General features: G+C 41.3%; 1 protein-coding gene across 1 annotated transcript in view; it reads right to left on the bottom strand.

Annotated features, from left to right (window-relative positions):
* SEC16B (SEC16 homolog B, endoplasmic reticulum export factor) overlaps positions 1-19,906 on the bottom strand; it is a 367,224-nt gene that overhangs the window by 305,136 nt on the left and 42,182 nt on the right. Inside the window, exon 5 of the mRNA XM_073592046.1 lies at positions 9,547-9,661. Within this exon, the coding sequence (XP_073448147.1) occupies positions 9,547-9,661 (115 nt within the window). The remainder of the gene's footprint in view (positions 1-9,546; positions 9,662-19,906) is intronic.

The following is a 19,906-nucleotide window of genomic DNA, read 5'->3' as shown; positions in this document are numbered from 1 at the left end:
AGTCCAGCTTTTACTTGTAGGGCTATGGGATCTTAACAACCTTTGATGTTAGTACATGGAATAAAATCTGACATTTACATTTTTTCCAATACATGACTTTTAAAAGAAAAAAACTGATTTATTCTAAAACAGCACTGTTCCTAACTCAAGTGTGTTCAGTGCTAAATTCTAATCTAATCGTGTCACTGAAAACCGCTTAATTCATATGGATTTCTACTCACTAACATCAAACTGATAATTTGTTCTGTGATTTATATTAGTCAATTAGTGTCGGAAGTGCATTTCCTGAAGGTTTTAGTGACTGCAAGTAATGGAAAATCTCTGAGATTTTTTCATGGCAACATGAAGTTGTAAATATACAGTACTGAAAGTGAACTGCCACTTTTAATCAAGCCTGAAACACTACCATCTGATTTGTTTCAAAGGTCTTAAAGGATACTCTTACCATAAATAGTGAATTATTTTATTCTATGAATAAAAGCACTTTCTATTTAGCTATGGTCGTGTCAGATACATTGTGAAATGAACTAAGCAGCATATCTATATAAAAACATTACTTTCAATAAAAAAATTTTCCACAAAAAATGCATTGAAAGTAATTTTGGAGTATACATAGTGTGTACATAATAAATGAACATAAAAGTACAAAGGTCACAACAACAGAACTTCAAAAACAGAGATGTACCGACAGGTGGAACATAGATAGCAAAAGATAATTGTGATCTTGATCTGAGTTGTGATGAGGTGACTAATGCAGGGAAGGAAGTTTTTCGTATGGCAGCTGACGTTCGTAGAGACCACTAAGATCTCTGGCAAGAGAATCTAGCTCTGAGCTTACCTCATGGTCTGTGGGCCAGAGGGGTGAACTTAGGATGATACTAAGGAAGCCAGTTCCACATCTAAGCCTGTCAGGTCTGGGTGCCTAGATATAGTTTGAGTAGTGTAGTTGGCATGTGTGGGATTGTCCGTTTGCATGTCAGATAAGAGATGGAAACCTCTTATGCATGGTAGGGGCTGTTATGTGATGAGGGTGATGGTGGGAGAAGAGGCTTTTGTAGTGGCGCTGGGCATGTGGTCGGCAATCTCTGAGTGTCAGAAGGTGAGGAAGGGGAGTGGGAGACTAAAAAAAAAGACAACCATAGGTTGGGGTGGGGGGGAGGGGGGGCGAGAGGGAGGGGACCGGGTGGGAGTGAAAAGAGGAAGGGCCAGGAAGGGGGGCCGTTTTCCCCACTCTCCCTCATAATGCTTGTGGGTGTCAAAAGGCCTCTAATTTGACTCTTAACCCTTCCTACTGCAGTATGTCCAATACATTGCTGCAATGCAACATTTCTAAATTTACCATAGACTGATATATTACACTCTTCAAAATCAGAAGCTTTATCTGGGGACAGCATAGAGCAGTGATGGTGAACCTTGGCACCCCAGATGTTTTGGAACTACATTTCCCATGATGCTCAACTACACTGCAGAGTGCATGAGCTTCAAGGGAAAAGGAGGGTTCCAAAACGTCTGGGGTGCCAAGGTTCGCCATGACTGGCATAGAGTGTAAAGAAGAACAGAAGAGCCCTGGGAAGCATTTAACCAGGATGGATCTACTTATATTAAAGCAGACTATCAAAATGCAAAGTATTATTTTTAGTTAAACCAGTTGTATGCAACTTTCTTGTCATAGGAGGCCTTACCTGTGGCCCCTGACATTACCGAAGGGTCACAAATACTCAGTGAACGTACTGCTACTGAAAGCTATCCCAGACTGCAGACATGCAACAGAAGATGGCCAGAGACTATGGTCGTTCTTTAAAAGATGATCAGAGACCGCAGACATGCTGCAGGAAATGGTCAGAGACTTTGAGCATATTGGAATTGCTGGAGACTGGGGGTATGCTTCTGGAGGCAGTCATAGACTGGAGACACTTTACATGAGACTGCTAAGGATTACTGCTAATACAGCATCTTTACAACAATGCATTAGACCCTTGCCCTCATGTAAATGCTCCACATGAAACAAAATTAAAAAACACACTTTAAGAGAAAACCATAAAATACCTACTTTATATCCCAGATTCTACCCACAATGCCTAGTTGAGCATGAAGTCACAGATCTCATGGTTCCACGTTGGAATGTCATGCTTACTTCCTAACACAAATGGTCAGACACTATAGCTGGCTTCTGTGTTCTTCACCTATAGCAGCCCCCTTTCCCATAAGGCAGGCAGGCCTACCGGTACTCGGTTGCCCCTAGGACTTATTCACAATGGTATAGTGCCTGGCCACCATGCCAGGGCATGTGTGAACTGAGCAAAGCAAACAGGTACTTGTGGTTGGCAGACAGGCAAGGTTCAAAAGGTTCAAAATAGTCAGGGCCAAAATCCAAAGTCAAAAGGCAGGCAGAGTTTAGAGAATAGTTGATATCCGCTCCAAGGTCGTGAACGGGGTAATCCAATCCAAGCAGTGTAGACAAACAGGTAGCTTAATCAGGTATTACACATGCTATTACAAGCGTGAGACTGCAGGTTTGGCTGGGTTAAATCACGTTTGGTCTCTACCCAGAGACTGGCCACATTAATTACCTTGCAGGAGGACAGACAGAAAAGAAGAATGCTATAGCCAAAACCAGGATGCTGGAATGAAGAGCAGGAGTGCTAGAAAGATGCTACAGAATTGTGAAGGAGTGTGTTCTTCTGAGATTTGGGATCCATAGCATGCCCAGTATCATGGTGGAAAGCCCATGATGTCACACTTGCTTATGTGTGTGGGTATATATTTTTAAGTTCTCTCCTAAAGTTTTTGTTCCTTTTTTGTTTACATTTTTCACAGGGGAGGAATTTAAGTACCTCATTTTGATGCAAGGTCTCACTGTTCAAATATACTGGAACCCATCAACAGACATTGAGGTGTTCAATGTGGAGACGGTGTTCTGTCTATGTTGCTGCTGGAGAAGTCTCCTCACTTCATGTCTGGTAAAACACTATAAGCAAGAGTGGAAGACAAAGAAAATCTATCTTTCAGAGTCCCTGAAAGCAGTAAAAGTCTGATGAGGTTCTAAACCTTCCCTACTTTATCCCAAACTAAGAAAAATGTTTTTGGCTTGACATACACTTTAAGTTGAACTCAAGGAATTAGGCAAAATGTACCTTTGCAGTGGGGCCTATTTGAACTGCACGGGCTATATTTTCAGTCTAGGGGTATATAAATACTTAGGTTATTCACAGTCCAGCTGCGCGATCAGACCAGCGCCACAACCTAAGATGCTTTAGGCCTCAGCCATAAGCTCTCCTCTTAATGTACAATGAAGGGGTAATAGTCCTGCACTGTATGTGATGATGCTGAAGAACTGCCTATACTGTAAAGCTTTGGGCAGAAGGGAATAGCACTGGAACAAGAGCTAGGGTAAGCATTTAGGGTAGATTTATCTATATTCCACAGTTTTGTTTTCAAAAGGATTTGCAGATTGTACCAATAACGAAGATATTGCAAATATATGCAAATAAATAGCAGCAAAAAGGATTTGTGCTGAGATCCAAGCCCCTAATATGGAAATCTGTCCCTTGACAAACTCTGCAAGCAAATTAACAGTTGTTGGTTTATTAGTAATGGTTGCTCTCTGGGGAGACATAAGAAAGGAGTTACATGAGATTCAGTTTACCAGCTACTTTCACCTACTTTTGTAAGACTTGGAGCTCTGCCTACTGTCAGATGCAGTTGAAAGTAGTAAACCACATAGACTGTATGTTTTCACTTTGTGGAATCTTAGGTAATGTTAGAGCCATCATGTAAAACAGTAGGAGTATATTTATGAATATTTTCACTCAAAGATTTTCACAACTTTCACCCAGGATTCACACGTTTTTCTAACTGGATTCAATTACATGAAGTAGACCCTCCTGTTTGCCCTCTGTTGCTTATGAAACACCCTGTATTACAAAAAAAGGTTTTTTGTACCTACTGTAAAATCCATTTCTTTGGAATTATTAAGGGACACGGGATTTAGTTATTCAGAGAAAACTGTTTAATTCAAATTGTCCCTTCAATAAATACATTTTAAATCGGCAAATATATATATATATATATATATATATATATATATATATATATTTTAAATTCAATCTTTATTATTTTGTGGAAATAACATGGTGTGGCGGATTTTTGCCAGTCAAAGGCTGTGTTACGCCCCTCCAGCTAGTGTCTTAGAATAATGCTGGCCATACACTATACAAAAAATCGGCCGGACCCATTTTCAAAAAACAAATATTTGGCCGTGAGCGCAAACGATAGTGTCATCACGTAATGACCGATAAATCATTCAGTGTACATAAATGATTGCATTTTTTGTTCTTTTTTTACATATACCTAGTGCAGACAGTTCGGACGGGAAACACATTAACCTTTCAATTTATCGTTCGTTCGGCAGAAAATTTCCAAATTTGTCTTTCGTTTTTTCAGCTCAAAAACATTCCAACAATTATCAATTTTGTGCCCATTAACTGGCCGAAAAACGAATGAACTGTCTAAATGACCGAATTTCAGACGATTTTTCATATAGTGTATAGCCCGCATAAGAGGGAGGTGAATCAACATGTAATATCCCACCCCATTGTGTTTAGCTGGTTAGTGGGAATGGAGGAGGAGGGAGGGCCCAGTAGGCTGTCGTTTAGCACTGTGTATACACTCTCATGTGTGACTCCATAGTCACATGGACTGCTCAGATGTGATAGGGAGGAAATACTCAGCATAGAAACTCACTGAAAACTAAGCATGTGCAGAGTTGCCACAACAGCTGCAAAATCCCTATCTGAATTAGGGACATTCAGAAGAAGGTGGAAATAGAGAGCGGCAGGATCAACAAGGTTTTTTGCAGAATACAGAAAACAAATCTCATGGTGACTGAGTGAGAATGAATAGCATGTAATACAGCATTTATCAATATTTTTTTATGATGTGGGTTTAGTGACACTTTAAGACTGTAAGCATAACAATAAGCATACTGTAAGCAAAACAATGGTCTAAGCCACTGAGAAATGGTGTAATGAGAAGCTGAGTCCCCTTTGCAGGAACCATCAGGACTGACAAAAAGAGAGTCAGTCTTTCTAATGGAAGCAGTGGCTGAAAGGATGAGAGGAAAACCTGCACAGCACAAAATGCATTCAGACAGTGAAAGGAAATTTTCTTTCAGATGAACTGGAGCCAGAGAGATGGAAGAATAATGTCTTGGTTGATCTGAAATGCTGAGCCACCATTAGACGAAAAGAGGTTTTAAGTCCCAATACCACCTTATCCTTGTGTAAGGCCAAACAGGGTTCTTTACAGAGAAAGGCTGCCAGCTCCGCCACCTGCCTCCCAGAGGTGATGGCAACAAGGAAGGCAACCTTGTAAGTGCGAGCGGAAAGGGAAATATCCCCAATATGTTCAAAAAGTGATATTTGAACCAGATTCAAATCCCACAGAGTCTTGCATGACTGCAAAGGAGGAGCTATATGAGATAAACACCCTGTACAAAAGTGTTAACCAATGAATGGGATGCTATTTGCCCTTTGATGGTACTCAGGGGCAAATGATGTTTTAGGCCAGATTACAGAGGGGTCTAGAATATTTTCTGGTGCGAAAGCTTTTGTCCTTGCACCTTGCAAAGTATGCCTTTCATTTGCAATGGTAGACCTTGCTGGAATTAGACATGGTAGCTTTTAACAGCGCTGGAAATACGCACCTGTCTCTCAAGACCTGGGCTTTAACATCTATACCATTAAAGAGGAAGTAAACCCTCCTGCAAAAAAAATAAAATAAAAACACACCCTGCAAGATAAAGGCATAATGAGCTAGTATGCACAGCAATTGAAGCAACAGCACATACATGCCATTACTTCAGTTGGCTTAAGTGCGCATGTGCCGCATGACGTCGGCACATGCAAATACAGGGATATCTCCTAAACCGTGCAAGTTTAGGAGATATCCAGTGCAGCTACAGGCAAGCCTAATTATAGGCTTGCCTGTAGTTTAAAGTGGTTGTAAAGGGTTTACAACCACTTTAAAGCAACTGTGAAGCAGGGTGGTAAACTGGTTCTTGGGATTGCAAATTTGATCGATCTGGAAAAAGCCCATGGTTTGTCTGCCAGAAGTTTTACCAGGTCAAAGTACCACATTTTAAAGCTATGAGGATCACTGGAATGCCCTCCATCTCGATTCAGTGAAGAAGATTAGGGAGGAGTTTCAAAGAAAGAAAGGTTTAGAGTAGATCAGGTTGTATTGATTCCACTCAGCCATAAGAGCATCCACTGCTTCCGTCAGAGGATCTCTGCATGGAGAGCAAAATCTTTCTAGTTTGTTGTTGAACCTAGAGGCCAGGAGGTCCGCATCCAGCGTCCACGGGTGACAATATGGCTGAAAGCATAAACGCTAAGCGCTCTACCAATAGAGGATGAGTGTGGATTTCAGCTGACATAACTTTCATCTATTGCCCTAAAGCTGGCCATACATATTTCATTTTTCATTATAATGCACAAACAGTGGGTTAAAACGAAAAAAAAAAAATTAGCTGATTTCCCCATCCACACATTCAAGGTGGGTGGAGGAATCCTTCCTGCTGTGGTATTGTATTCTGACAGTGGGGAACCTTCCCTGCCATTAGAATACAATGATCAATGTTGCCAGCTATAGCCAGCAACACTGATCGTTTGGAAAAAAATAAGACAGGCTGGTTGTATATAAGTCGATCGATAGATATTTACAATCTAAAGGACAGAACAGAGGGAAAAAAAGGAAAATACTTAATGTGGGCCACAGATTCCAACCACTTCCTGTTGGAGTCAGTAACATTGCTGGTGGTACAAGAATGAATGTCTGCAGGCAACAGTGAAGAATGGTGGAGGTTCCTTGCAAGTCTAGGGATGCATTTCTGCAAATGCAGTTGGGGATTTGGTCAGGATCAACAGTGTCCTCAATGCTGAGAAATACAGGGAGATATTTATGCATCATGTCATACCATCAGGGAGGCGTGTGATTGGCCCCATGATTGACAGTCAGCAGCTCTCTGCTCGGGAGCTGTGAGAACCGAGCCATCATGTGTGTTTGCCGCCCATTCTAATTTCTTGCCCTCCTGAGTCCTGACCCTGAGCTACTTACTTACTATATCCAAAATTTAAAAATAATAAATATGCTTATGTTTTTTGCCTTAATATCTACCCTAAATCACATCGCTAATTGCATATTGTATGTGTTTTTGGCCTAAATACTGAAATTTGCACTTAAAACTGTAATTTTGTAACTTTTAGAAATGCCAGTAAAAATGTGGTTGTGCCAGTAAATGTTGGGTGTCGTGTCAGTAAATTTCAATCTGGTAGGTTGGCAACACTGGCACCGCTGCTGCTGTCTTCGGCGGCTCTGGTGGCTGAAGATAGGGCCACCCCACTGCATGGACAGCCTCTCCACATGGACTGTAGAAAAGTCCTCTCCAGTGACTGGGGCTGGTCCAAGAGCTCAGGGGATGCTGGGAGCAGACCAGAGGATTGTGGGAGTTTGAATTAAAGTGACCTGCACCTGACTGTAGATAAAGGGGCATGCCACCACATTAATGCCCCATGCACACGATCGGATTTTCTGACAACAAATGTTGGATGTGAGCTTGTTGGCGGAAAGTCCGACCGTGTGTATGCTCCATCGGACATTTGTTGTCAGACTTCCGCCAACAAATGTTGGCTAGCAGGTTCTCAAATTTTCCAACAAATGTTTGTTGTCGGACTTTCCGATCGTGTGTACAAAAGTCCGTCGGACAAAAGTCCACGCATGCTCGGAATCAATTATGAGCCGGAAGCGCTCGGTCTTATAAAACTTGTGTTCGTAATGGAGATACCACGTACGTCTTGTACGTCACTATGTTCGGAATTGTTGGCCAACATTTGTGTGACCGTTTGTATGCAAGACAAGTTGGAGCCAACATCCTTCGAACAAAAATCCACGGTTTTGTTGTCGGAAAGTCCGATCGTGTGTACGAGGCATTAGTGTATCAAGATTGCACACTAAATATGTTTGAATTAAAATGAAAGTGTATTAATACTTGGATTACCCATGGGGATTTCCACCATCATTAACAATTATTATTTCATTTTTGGGGTGTAAAAACACATATCAGTGCTAGCAGCAGTTTATTTACTTAGTTTTTCTCTTTTTTGTTTCTACCAGGGTCACGATATAATGGAACATTGATCTAATGGGGGAGTCTCTAAGGAGGGTGCTAAAGATCTATCTGGGGTCTGTAAGTTGGGGGGGGTGCTATTAGATGACTAGGATATAATGGGAAGGGGAGGTGCTGATATAAGAAGACTCTGATCTAATGGCGGGACTCTAATGCTCTGTATACACGATCGGACATTGATCGGACATTCCGACAACAAAATCCATGGATTTTTTCCGACGGATGTCGGCTCAAACTTGTCTTGCATACACACGGTCACACAAAGTTGTCGGAAAATCCGACTGTTCTGAAGGCAGTGACGTAAAACACATATGTCGGGACTATAAACGGGGCAGTAGCCAATAGCTTTCGTTTCTTAATTTATTCTGAGCATGCGTGGCACTTTGTGCGTCGGATTTGTGTACACACAAATTTCCGACAACGGATTTTATTGTCGGCAAATTTTATAGCAAGCTCTCAAACTTTGTGTGTCTGAAATTCCTATGGAAAATGTGTGATGGAGCCCACACACGGTCAGAATTTCCGAAACAAGGTCTTATCACACATTTTTCATCGGAAAATCCTATCGTGTGTACAGGGCATATGGGGGGGTGTTGACAGCTGATTTAATGGTTTGTCTCCTCCCATTAGTTTAGAGTCCCATTATATCAGTGGCCCCCTTTAAAGCCTCTCATTACATCAGAGAAACCTCTCTTACATCAGTGTCCTTAATAAAACTCAAAACATTAGATTGCCTTACCAGCGGCTTGGGAGCCGCTGCAACTCAGGAAGTCAAGTGTGGAGCTGGCGTTTGGGGGCGGAGCTTGGAGCGGAGTAGGTCAACTCTACTGCTCTAGCTATATTCCTTCTACTGTGCAGGGGGAGAGGTGGGGGAGTAGCGAGAAGAAGGAAGGCAGGCAGGCAGGCAAGCACTGCGCCGGCACAGGAATCCTCACTGCCTGGAAGCACTGTCTGAGAGCCAAGCACCAGCGGCCTGCCAGAACTTGCATGGCTCCATCCTCGGGACAGAAACACATGGTTGAACTGGAAGAACATTTTCTGCAACGAACTGTCTTGGCCCCCCCCCTCCCCCAGTTGCGGAACGCAAGGGCCTGGTCACAAGTATGACCTTTGCAACCCTGGTAGTTCCACCACTGCCAATGGCCTTAGTTCATACCAGTGCATTGTGTTTCAGTGCAGTCAACAAAAGTAAAACACGTGGCATTTTTCCCTGTATGGAACGTGGCAAAATGCATAAAAAAACGCACCAGAATTCAAAATGCAGAAATTGTGGTGTGAACCGCGCCAGTATATGACACAAGAAAAGGAACAAAATAAAACTGACAATAGACAATTTAAAGTACACATTGTAAGTGGTTTACCGGTCTTGTACTATTATCTGTTGCTGGTTCACCAGGTTCTGATCCGCATTGTATACATTAGGTGGATTTTGCATCCAGTGTTCCATGTGCTGGTTATGTGTTTCTCTCCTCCAGTCTACATGAAAGAAAAAAAGCTCATCAGCTGAGGTCAACAGGAGAACACTGTTTATGTACTTATTTATTTTGTTCTGTACTCATGTTTTTATTTTTTTAATCAGGTAAATATGAGGCAGTGCATAAAAACATACGAACATTTCACACTTTAAGGGCCTGTTCACACCAGAACGCGGTGCAAAAAAACCCACGTTCTTTGCGCGTTTTCCTTACCATGTTTAAAACGCACTGGGTGTGCGATGTACTGCAGGCATCAATGTAATTCTAACGTCACAACAAATGCAGATCTCAAATGCAGTGTGGGTGCCTGCACTAGATCGCATGGTATAGAAGTACCATGCAATCTGGTTACAGTGCATTTGTAAAAGTAGTGCATGCACTACTTTTAGTACAATCCAGTGTTATTTCTACTTTTAGTACAATCCAGTGTTATTTCTACTTTTAGTACAATCCAGTTCTATTTCAGCCCATTCAAATAAAATTGCATCGTACTGAATTGCACAGGAATGTGGAGCACAGTCCTGTGCAATTCTGTTGTGAAGCAGCACTAAGTCAGCAGGTGATGAACTTTCTACAGAACTTTCAAAGAACCCATCACTGTTGTGAAATCAGACTGAACAGCAGCAGAGATCAGATTATACAGACCTCTAAATGATTGAAATAAGGAGTACACCCATTCCTTTTCCCGCAGAGACGACTGTCTGCTTTAGTCAATCAAACACAGGCTGCCATAAATATACAGGCAGTGCTGCGCTTCCACATTTGCAATAGGTGTCATGAATGAACAACTGTTTATAAAATGTTTATTTATATACAGTAATAAAGATTTAATACATTGGTGTGTGCAGCCTATTGGATTTGGGTGTGCACCCCATAGCACAAACACACCTGTGTATATCAGCAGAGCAGTGGACGGTGTCAGTAGGGCAGTGGATGGTGTCAGTAGTTTTTATTTTTATTATATTATTATTAGTTTTCATTTTATTTTTTACATTTTTTTTAGAAGCCCCAGAGAGAGAGAAAGAGACAGAGGACAGAGCTTCCCCAGCCCCTTTCTCTGCAACCTTAGCTGCCCTGGACAGTGAATGAATGGAAAGTGCTCTTTGCTGAGTGGCTTCCTGTTCATTCACAAACTGAAGCCCAGTAAACTTAGTTTACTAGGCTTCAGTTAAGAATGAACACAGGAGTGATTGGTACAGATCATTCACAGTGTTCATTCATCCATCCTGAAACATCCCCTGCAGCAGCCAGGAGAGGGGGGAAACTGGCAGCACTGGAGAGAAGCGGGGTACCAGGAAGCAGAGGGAATCGACACCGCACAGGGTAATTAGGGTGTGCCCAGGCCCACACCCTGTGCGCACGCCTAAGATTTTATATAAACTAGCAAAAGTGTGCGTGGGTGATGGCGAAGAGTCTCATAAGTTTGGTTTGGGTGGCAGCTGTGGAGGTAAGAGCAAATGGGCTGAGAGGGGGTATCAAGTGAAGTGGTGACTGAGAGGGGTGTTGTCTCTGCTCAGTGATGAGAACAAGGATGGGTGGGTGAGAGCCAGAGTGGGCAGATGAGAGAAAAGTGTTGAGGGCAAATGGAGTGCAGAAAAGTGGTGAGGAAGCTGGTAAAAATGTGTGTAGAGCAGGGGTTGAGTGGTGAGAGAGGAGTACAGGGTCAATTGGTGAGGAGGACAGGGTGACTGGTAAAGGAAGGGGCCTAGGGTGGTTGGGGATGGCAGACTGGTGAGATCAGGAGGGTGGAAGAATGGTTCAGATGCAGGACACAGTGGGGTTGACATACTAAAACTGGAGAGTGCAAAATCTGGCGCAGCTGTGCATAGAAACCAATCAGCTTCTGCTTTTTTGGTCAAAGCTTAACTGAAGTTTCAAGCTGATTGGTTTCTTTTTTTTGTGAAAGTTTTTTATTGAAGATATAAATCACAATGACAGAAGAATAACAGGTGATCAAAGCCGCTGTCAAAAATATGCATATGTAGAAATATCAATGTACAGAGTGGTATCTCAAGGCATACATGTCAAAACATATTATTCAAGCTTGTCTTTTCAGGCCAGTAGGTATTTCCTATTTAGTCGTGTTGGGGGTCAATAGATAATTAAGGTTAGGTTTAATTGCCAATCACTGTTTGATACATCGATATGATTTGCTTTAGTATTATTCCATATAAGGATCAGGCTGATTGGTTTCTATGTAGAGCTGCACCAGATTTTGCACTCTTCAGTTTTAGTAAACGAACCCCAATGTTTAGAATAGGGGAGCCACGGAATGGTGAGGGGGCAGGGTAGAATGGTGGGAGTAAGTGGGTGGGCATGTGGCAATGGTGGGGAAGCAGAGTTTTGAATGTGAGGGAAAAGATGGTTGACAGACTGGTGAGTGGGGGATAGCAGAGTGGGGAGAGCAGGAGTTTATTGGGCACACAAGAGTGAGTTTGACTCCCAGGCCCTCTAAAGGATCCTCATGCACAGTACAAATAGGGAGCACAAACGTTAGTTTTACCCATGCACTTCCAAAAGACTGCTATCAATATGAAAATAATATTTCGTGCATACGTGGCCGGTCTGTATTGCCACTACCACGAATGCACAAGATCTTACTGCCATATTGATTTCAGAAATATGGTGGCTAAATCCTGTATGTGACTTGTACATTAAAACCTAAGTTTAGTCAAAACATACAATAAAGGAAAAAATCAGCACAAGGGATGGTACTTACAATCAATGTAAAGGACCCCTGGTGATGGCGGTGGCTTTAGTTACAATCTTTTGCTCTTGTATCCTCCCCTACCCCTGCAGTCATACTCTTCCAATGCCGTGGGCATTAATAAAACCATGGACCTCTGTCACAGGCACTCATTAGGAGTACTGACTATGCCCACCCTTTCCGCCTCCTCCTCCAGTCACAAAAGCTGCACTATAGCTTCCATGAATGAAAACGATGAATGGAGGAGGCAGACCATTTATTGATATTTCATTCACTAAACTTAGGCTTTAACTCCTTCACCTCTTCCCCACCTCTTTTTTTTATGACCTGTACATTTATTCTATCTAGTGCAACATTGCCAAGCTCCATGTTGTAACCTCCTTAACACTGGTATGTTTGTTAATTTCCAAAAATTGTGTGAAAAAAGATCAGATCATTCTGCGGTGTCTACTTTCCAAACATTAGTTATTTTGTGGTTTCTGTACTGTCATGGCATTTTTATTTGTTATCTTTTATAACAGTAAGAAAAGGAAACATTTTTGGGGGGTTTTTTCATCAAATTGTTTGGTTTTTATTATATAAAGAAAAAAGACCAAACTCCCAATGGTTATTAAATACCACCAAAAGAAAGTTCTATCTTTCCCCAAAAAATATTTAAAGTTAATTTGAGTACAGTGTTGCATGACTGAGTACCGGTAATTGTCAAACTATAAGAGCATTGAAAACTGAAAAATGGCCTGGAGAGAAAGAGGTTTAACATGCGGTTCCTGAAGTGGTTAAGAATAAAGTAGAAATAGTAGGCTACAGTATGTCCAGTATTTCTCTTGGGAGAGGATTCCTTTGAAGCAAACCTGAATTTGTTCCTGAGCTATTAAATTACTTCTGACTTTACTGGTACTTTTACACATTTTCAAGAGTACACTGCATGCCCAGAAAACTAGGCTGCACTTCAGCTAGGAAGTCAGTGCTTTGTCCTTCCTGCCACCTCCTGCAACCCTCTATTGCAGTGTAAGCCTGTGGGCTGGATGCGGCTATTTGCTTGTCTTTATCTGGCCATTGGAACACTTCCTCACACAAATATGAGGCACCATTCTTTCTACTGACACGAACAATGAGACTCTATTCCTTCGACTGACACCAATGATGGGGCACTATTCCTCCCACTGACAATAATGATGGGACACAATTCTTCCCACTAACACCAACAATGGGGCACAACGTCTCCTACTGACACCAACAATGGGGCACAATGTCTCCTACTGACACCAACAATGGGGCACAACTCCTCCCACTGACACCAACAATAAGGCACAATTCCTCCCACTGACATCAACAATGGAGCACGATTCCTCCCACTGACACCACTGATGGAGCACGATTCCTCCCACTGACACCATTGATGGAGCACGATTCCTCCCACTGACACCACTGATGGAGCACGATTCCTCCCACTGACACCACTGATGGAGCATGATTCCTCACACTGACACCACTGATGGAGCACGATTCCTCCCACTGACACCACTGATGGAGCATGATTCCTCACACTGACACCACTGATGGAGCACGATTCCTCCCACTGACACCACTGATGGAGCACGATTCCTCCCACTGACACCACTGATGGAGCACGATTCCTCCCACTGACACCACTGATGGAGCACGATTCCTCCCACTGACACCACTGATGGAGCACGATTCCTCCCACTGACACCACTGATGGAGCATGATTCCTCCTACTGACACCACTGATGGAGCACGATTCCTCCCACTGACACCACTGATGGAGCACGATTCCTCCCACTGACACCACTGATGGAGCATGATTCCTCACACTGACACCACTGATGGAGCACGATTCCTCCCACTGACACCACTGATGGAGCATGATTCCTCACACTGACACCACTGATGGAGCACGATTCCTCCCACTGACACCACTGATGGAGCACGATTCCTCCCACTGACACCACTGATGGAGCACGATTCCTCCCACTGACACCACTGATGGAGCACGATTCCTCCCACTGACACCACTGATGGAGCACGATTCCTCCCACTGACACCACTGATGGAGCATGATTCCTCCTACTGACACCACTGATGGAGCACGATTCCTCCAACTGACACCATTGATGGAGCATGATTCCTCCTACTGACACCACTGATGGAGCACGATTCCTCCAACTGACACCAATGATGGGGCACAATTCCTTTCACTGACACCAATGATGGGGCACAATTCCTCCCACTGACAATGATGGAAAACGATTTCTCCCACTGACACCAACAATGGGGCACTATGCCTCCCAATGACACCAACAATGAGGCATGATTCTTCCCACTGACACCAAAAATGGAGCGTTATTGGGGGAAAACAGGTGTATAGGCGCTGCAACCTTCCCACATAACAGCTTCACCTGATGCTCAGACCTCAAGGCTGCTGACACGTACCAACGTACCAGAGTTTGAAAAAGGATGGTCGGGGGGGCAGGAGGCGGAGCCTAGCAGAGCAGACATGCATTGTTAGAGCTCCACACCGCTGAGGAGAGAAGAGAAGGACAAAGCGGAGCCTTCAGGCTCAAAAGGTATCCATTTGAACCTTTTTGCCCCAGGGAACAAACTGTGAAAGTTTGGGCAGGAAATATGGTACTGGGAGGAAACCGTGGCAGAAATAAAAATCACCTCACAAAGAGCTCACAGGCACTCACTGCAGCTGAAGCAGCTCCAGTCACCTCACAATATACAGCATCAGGGCGCTCTCACAGACAGAAAATGTCACAGCAAGACTCTCCATTTGAGTCAGATACAGAACAAATCCTCTCACAAACTTCTCCACAAGCCTCCTCAGTATCCCCAGAAATATTATTACAATTTGAAAAGATGCTTCATAAGGCTTTAAAACAAACCTCAGACCAAATAACAAAAAGCCTAACCAAATAAATAAGAGAGCTGGGAAACCGCACCGCAGCCTTAGAAATAAAAATGGATGAAATTGAAATTACAACCCAAGAAAATATAACAGAATTGGAACAATTAAAAAAAGAGAATTTAATACTTCAAACTAAGCTCGAAGATTACGAAAATAGAGCCAGACGTTCAAACTTGCGCATAAGAGGAATACCTGAAACTGTGACAGACCTGCAATCTACTATTACTGCTCTATTACAAGAACTAAAGCCAGATATCCCTATTGAACGTTTAGAACTAGACAGAGTACACAGAGCCCTCACAGCCAAAAAGAAAGATGGACCCCCACGTGATATAATCACAAAATTTCATTATTACAGAACGAAAGAACAAATACTAATTGCTGCAAGAGAAAAAAAGGAACTTAATTTTCAAGGACACAATTATCAAATTTTTGCTGACCTATCCCAACTTACTATTACTAAAAGACGATCCATGAAACCCCAACTAATGGAACTGCAACGCCACAACATTATGTATCAATGGGGCTTCCCCTTTTCAGTCAGATTTAACTACCAAGGTACAATTTACAGAAGCAGATCAGCAGATGAACTACAACAAACCCTTTTAAAATTAAATCTGACAGAACCCACAAGCAGCAACACTCCCACACGCAGAAGAATGGCGTCATCTTCACCTTCAGGCAGCACCCAGAAAATTTCAGAACAAAATGGGAATCATCATTCTCACAAAAGAGGCCGTTATGCCACATCATCCATGGACTAAGAAGATTCAATGGACTGACATCCTAATTCCTGATATCTCTTCATTTATTATACTAAGAGATGGTTCTCTATAAAAAACCTATATTTATAACTGAATGTAACTGCATTCTGATAGTCACACACTGTGTGGGATCATGTTACATTCCAGTTATATTTCTTATTACTTCTGATTCATATAGCCTTAGAATATATAAGTGAAATAAGGAAATTCTTGTTCAGTTATATATTATCAGGTAATAATAGATTTATTACTTTTTAGGACAAATATGTTCAATAATCCAGAAGTAATGGAAGCTTTTTCTTTCTTTTCTTAAAACAAATATATTATTATCTAACTAGTTCCTAGAATTATGTTTTTGTTTATTCTAATCTGAAGCAATACAACCTCAATTTTATGAGTTAACATATCTAAACAGTTGCATATGAATAAAATATGTAATTGTTTACTCTTAAATGGTTAAAATCCCAAAATAATTCAAACTATCTTCATCAATACCAAAGTTATTAACAGTACCTTTCTAACTGAATTATTTAGCCTAGGGCAAGACTAACCATATACAACCACCCTGGAATAAATAATTTCAACAAAAACTATATTCTGCACTCCAATTAATGAAACATCATTTTGATGTCTTTTGACATAGCACTTCTCTCCTGTAAGCGGAAGATCCGTGTACCCCCATTAGCCCTCCTCATTCTCCCAATCATATTATGTGGGAGTGTGACGAAGGCACTTATTCCCCTGAGAGAGATATTTACTCTCTTTCACGGGTAAATTGTGATTACTTGCAAAAAATAATTTATACAATGTATCATTTAATCTCATATGTTTTTTGTTTACTCTTTACTCCAGAATTCACTGTTTTCTTTTCTATCTATTCATCTCTTCAGTCCACACAGGTTGATCTGCGCAGTCAGCTCTGCATAACAAAAAGTAAGTCAAAACTATTTGATCTATTGCCATGGCACCACTGAATATACTTTCCCTGAATGTTCAGGGAATAAATGTCCCTCAAAAAAGGACCAAAGCCTTCCGTACTTTCCATAACAAGAAGGCTCACATAGTATGCCTCCAAGAAACACACTTCACCAAAGATTCTACTCCAAAATATATTTCTCCTTTTTATCAACAAATTTACACGGCTTCTGCCTGTACCAAGCAAAGGGGAACTCTAATTGCATTTCACCGATCCACACCATTCACCTTATCATCAGAAATTAAAGACCCAGAAGGTAGATACCTGATACTCATGGGTTATATAATGGATACAGCAATCACTGTGATTTCCTACTACGCTCCTAACAAACAACCTACACCATTCCTCTCACATATATTACAAGTGATTAATACACACAAAATAGGAACAGTGATAATGTGTGGGGATTCGAACCAGGTCCTCCTCCCATTTCTAGATAAATCACCTTTTACACCATCCAAAATAACCTCTAGATTACCTTTTTCTCAACTTCTTTCCAAATACAATCTGGTAGATTCATGGAGAGAAAGTAACCCAATGAAAAAGAAATTCACTTATTTCTCGCACCCTCATCAAACCTTCACCAGAATAGATCATATTTTTCTAACAATAGGAATGATACCAGAAATTATTGCATCAGATATAATTCCGATTCCGTGGTCTGACCATAATGCAGTATACACTACTATAGCCTCAGCCATACCAAAAGCGCATGACCCAACGTGGTACTTACCGGACATAATGCTCAAACACCCACTACATCAGATGGCCATTGAACAAGCTTTAAAGGAATACATATCAATTAATAATACAACAGACATCTCCCCAATAACACTGTGGGAAGCTCATAAGCCTGTCTTGCGTGGTACAATACAAAGACAAATGGCACTATTTAAACGGGAACGCAAAAATCTAGCAAAAAAACTAGAACTCAATTTTAATGCAGCCTACATATCATTTCAAGATAATCCATCTCAGAGTACAAAATCTCATCTGGAAAAATCTAGATTGGAATACGATCTATTTCTCACTGAGTCAGTTGATAAATCCCTCAAACGCTCCAAACACAATTTCTACATGAATACAAACAAACCTGGTACATATTTGGCTCGGGCATTAAATTCAACTAACAAATCTTTCAAACCAATACGTTTGAAATTATCAAAAAATGTTTACACTTGTAATCCAGTTAAAATAGTCCATAAATTTCACTCACATCTCGCAACTTTATACAAGACAAACAATGAATTTAATCCTACAGAAGCTGAATCCTTCTTCTCAAAAATAAACTTACCTGAGTTATCTCAGAATCAAAAAAGCAGTTTGGATGAGCCTATAACTATAGATGAAGTTGCTAACGCCATAAAAGACCTAAAAATTAACAAAAGACCAGGCCCAGACGGCTACTCGGCTTTATACTATAAAACATTCTCAGAAATACTCTCTCCCATTCTCACTGAAACTTTTAACAAACTTCTAGATGGACATTCTTTTCGGCAAGAAACACTAATGGCAATTGTTTGTATGATCCCAAAACCCCTTTCTGATGATACTTCCTGTGTGAATTATCGGCCTATCTCTCTGTTAAACCTCGATATTAAATTATTAGCAAAAATAATAGCAAAACGCCTCAATAGCATTATAGGAAAATTAATACATAGAGATCAAGTAGGCTTCATGCCAAATAGACAGGCAGGCGATAATATACGCAGGGCAGTGTTATTGGCACATATTGCTAAAAAACGGAAAATCCCTTTATGTTTTCTATCTCTCGATATTAAGAGGGCATTTGACACAGTATCCTGGCAATATATGCAATATTCATTACAAAAATGGGGTTTTGGACCCCACTTTTTAACATGGATCAAAGCATTATATAATAAACCCAAAGCCTATATAAAATATGCTGGATACAAATCTGAAGCCTTTAATATCGAAAGAGGTACCCGACAGGGTTGCCCATTATCTCCCTTATTATTTGCCCTTATACTCGAACCCATGGCCCAATACATCAGAACAAACCAAACTATAACTGGCATTGAAGTAGGAGGTATTACACACAAATGATGTATATTTGCAGACGATATATTACTTTTTCTATCATCACCACAGGTCTCTGGTCCTAACTTAATACCAGCTCTTGATGGATTTGCAGCCCTATCCGGCCTTATGATTAATCCTAAGAAATGCCTAGTGCTTAATATTTCACTCACAAACATGGAATTGATCCCGGCTAAGGCTGCACTCCCATTCACATGGGCAGAAAAATCAATCCCATATCTTGGAATTCATTTAACAGCATCTCATTCTGACTTATTCTCAACCAATTATCCTCCTGTATTAAGACAGATCACAAATCTAATAAAACAATGGTCGCAACTTCCTTTATCCTGGATAGGGAAAATTAATGCAATCAAAATGACTATTCTACCCAAATTGCTTTATCTATTCAGAGTCCTCCCTATTCCAATTCCTTCCTATTTTTTGAGAATAGTACAAAAAAGAGCAACTTCGTTTATATGGGGCTCTTCTAAACCACGTATACCTATACACACACTACATCTTCCCAAAAATAAAGGAGGCCTGGGATACCCTAATTTTACTAACTACTACAGAGCAGCACATTTGGCCAGTCTGTCCAAATACCATGCAAAACAGGAAATCCCATTATGGGTATTTATAGAGGCTTCAGAAAATGACCCTCTATTAATATCAAATTTATTATGGCTTGATCCTAAAGACCGCTTTAAAATTCATAATCCCATAACTAAACACTTCTTATCTCTCTGGGATAAACTAAAAACCAAATATCAGTTACAATCTCCACACAATCCTCTCCTTTCTTTTATCAGAAATCCGGCCTTTTA

This window comes from Aquarana catesbeiana, linkage group LG07 (assembly GCF_042186555.1).
Source record: "Aquarana catesbeiana isolate 2022-GZ linkage group LG07, ASM4218655v1, whole genome shotgun sequence".
Classification (NCBI taxonomy): domain Eukaryota; kingdom Metazoa; phylum Chordata; class Amphibia; order Anura; family Ranidae; genus Aquarana; species Aquarana catesbeiana.
The sequence above is the reverse complement of the archived record's forward strand: the minus strand, read 5'-3'. Positions and strand labels throughout refer to the sequence as shown.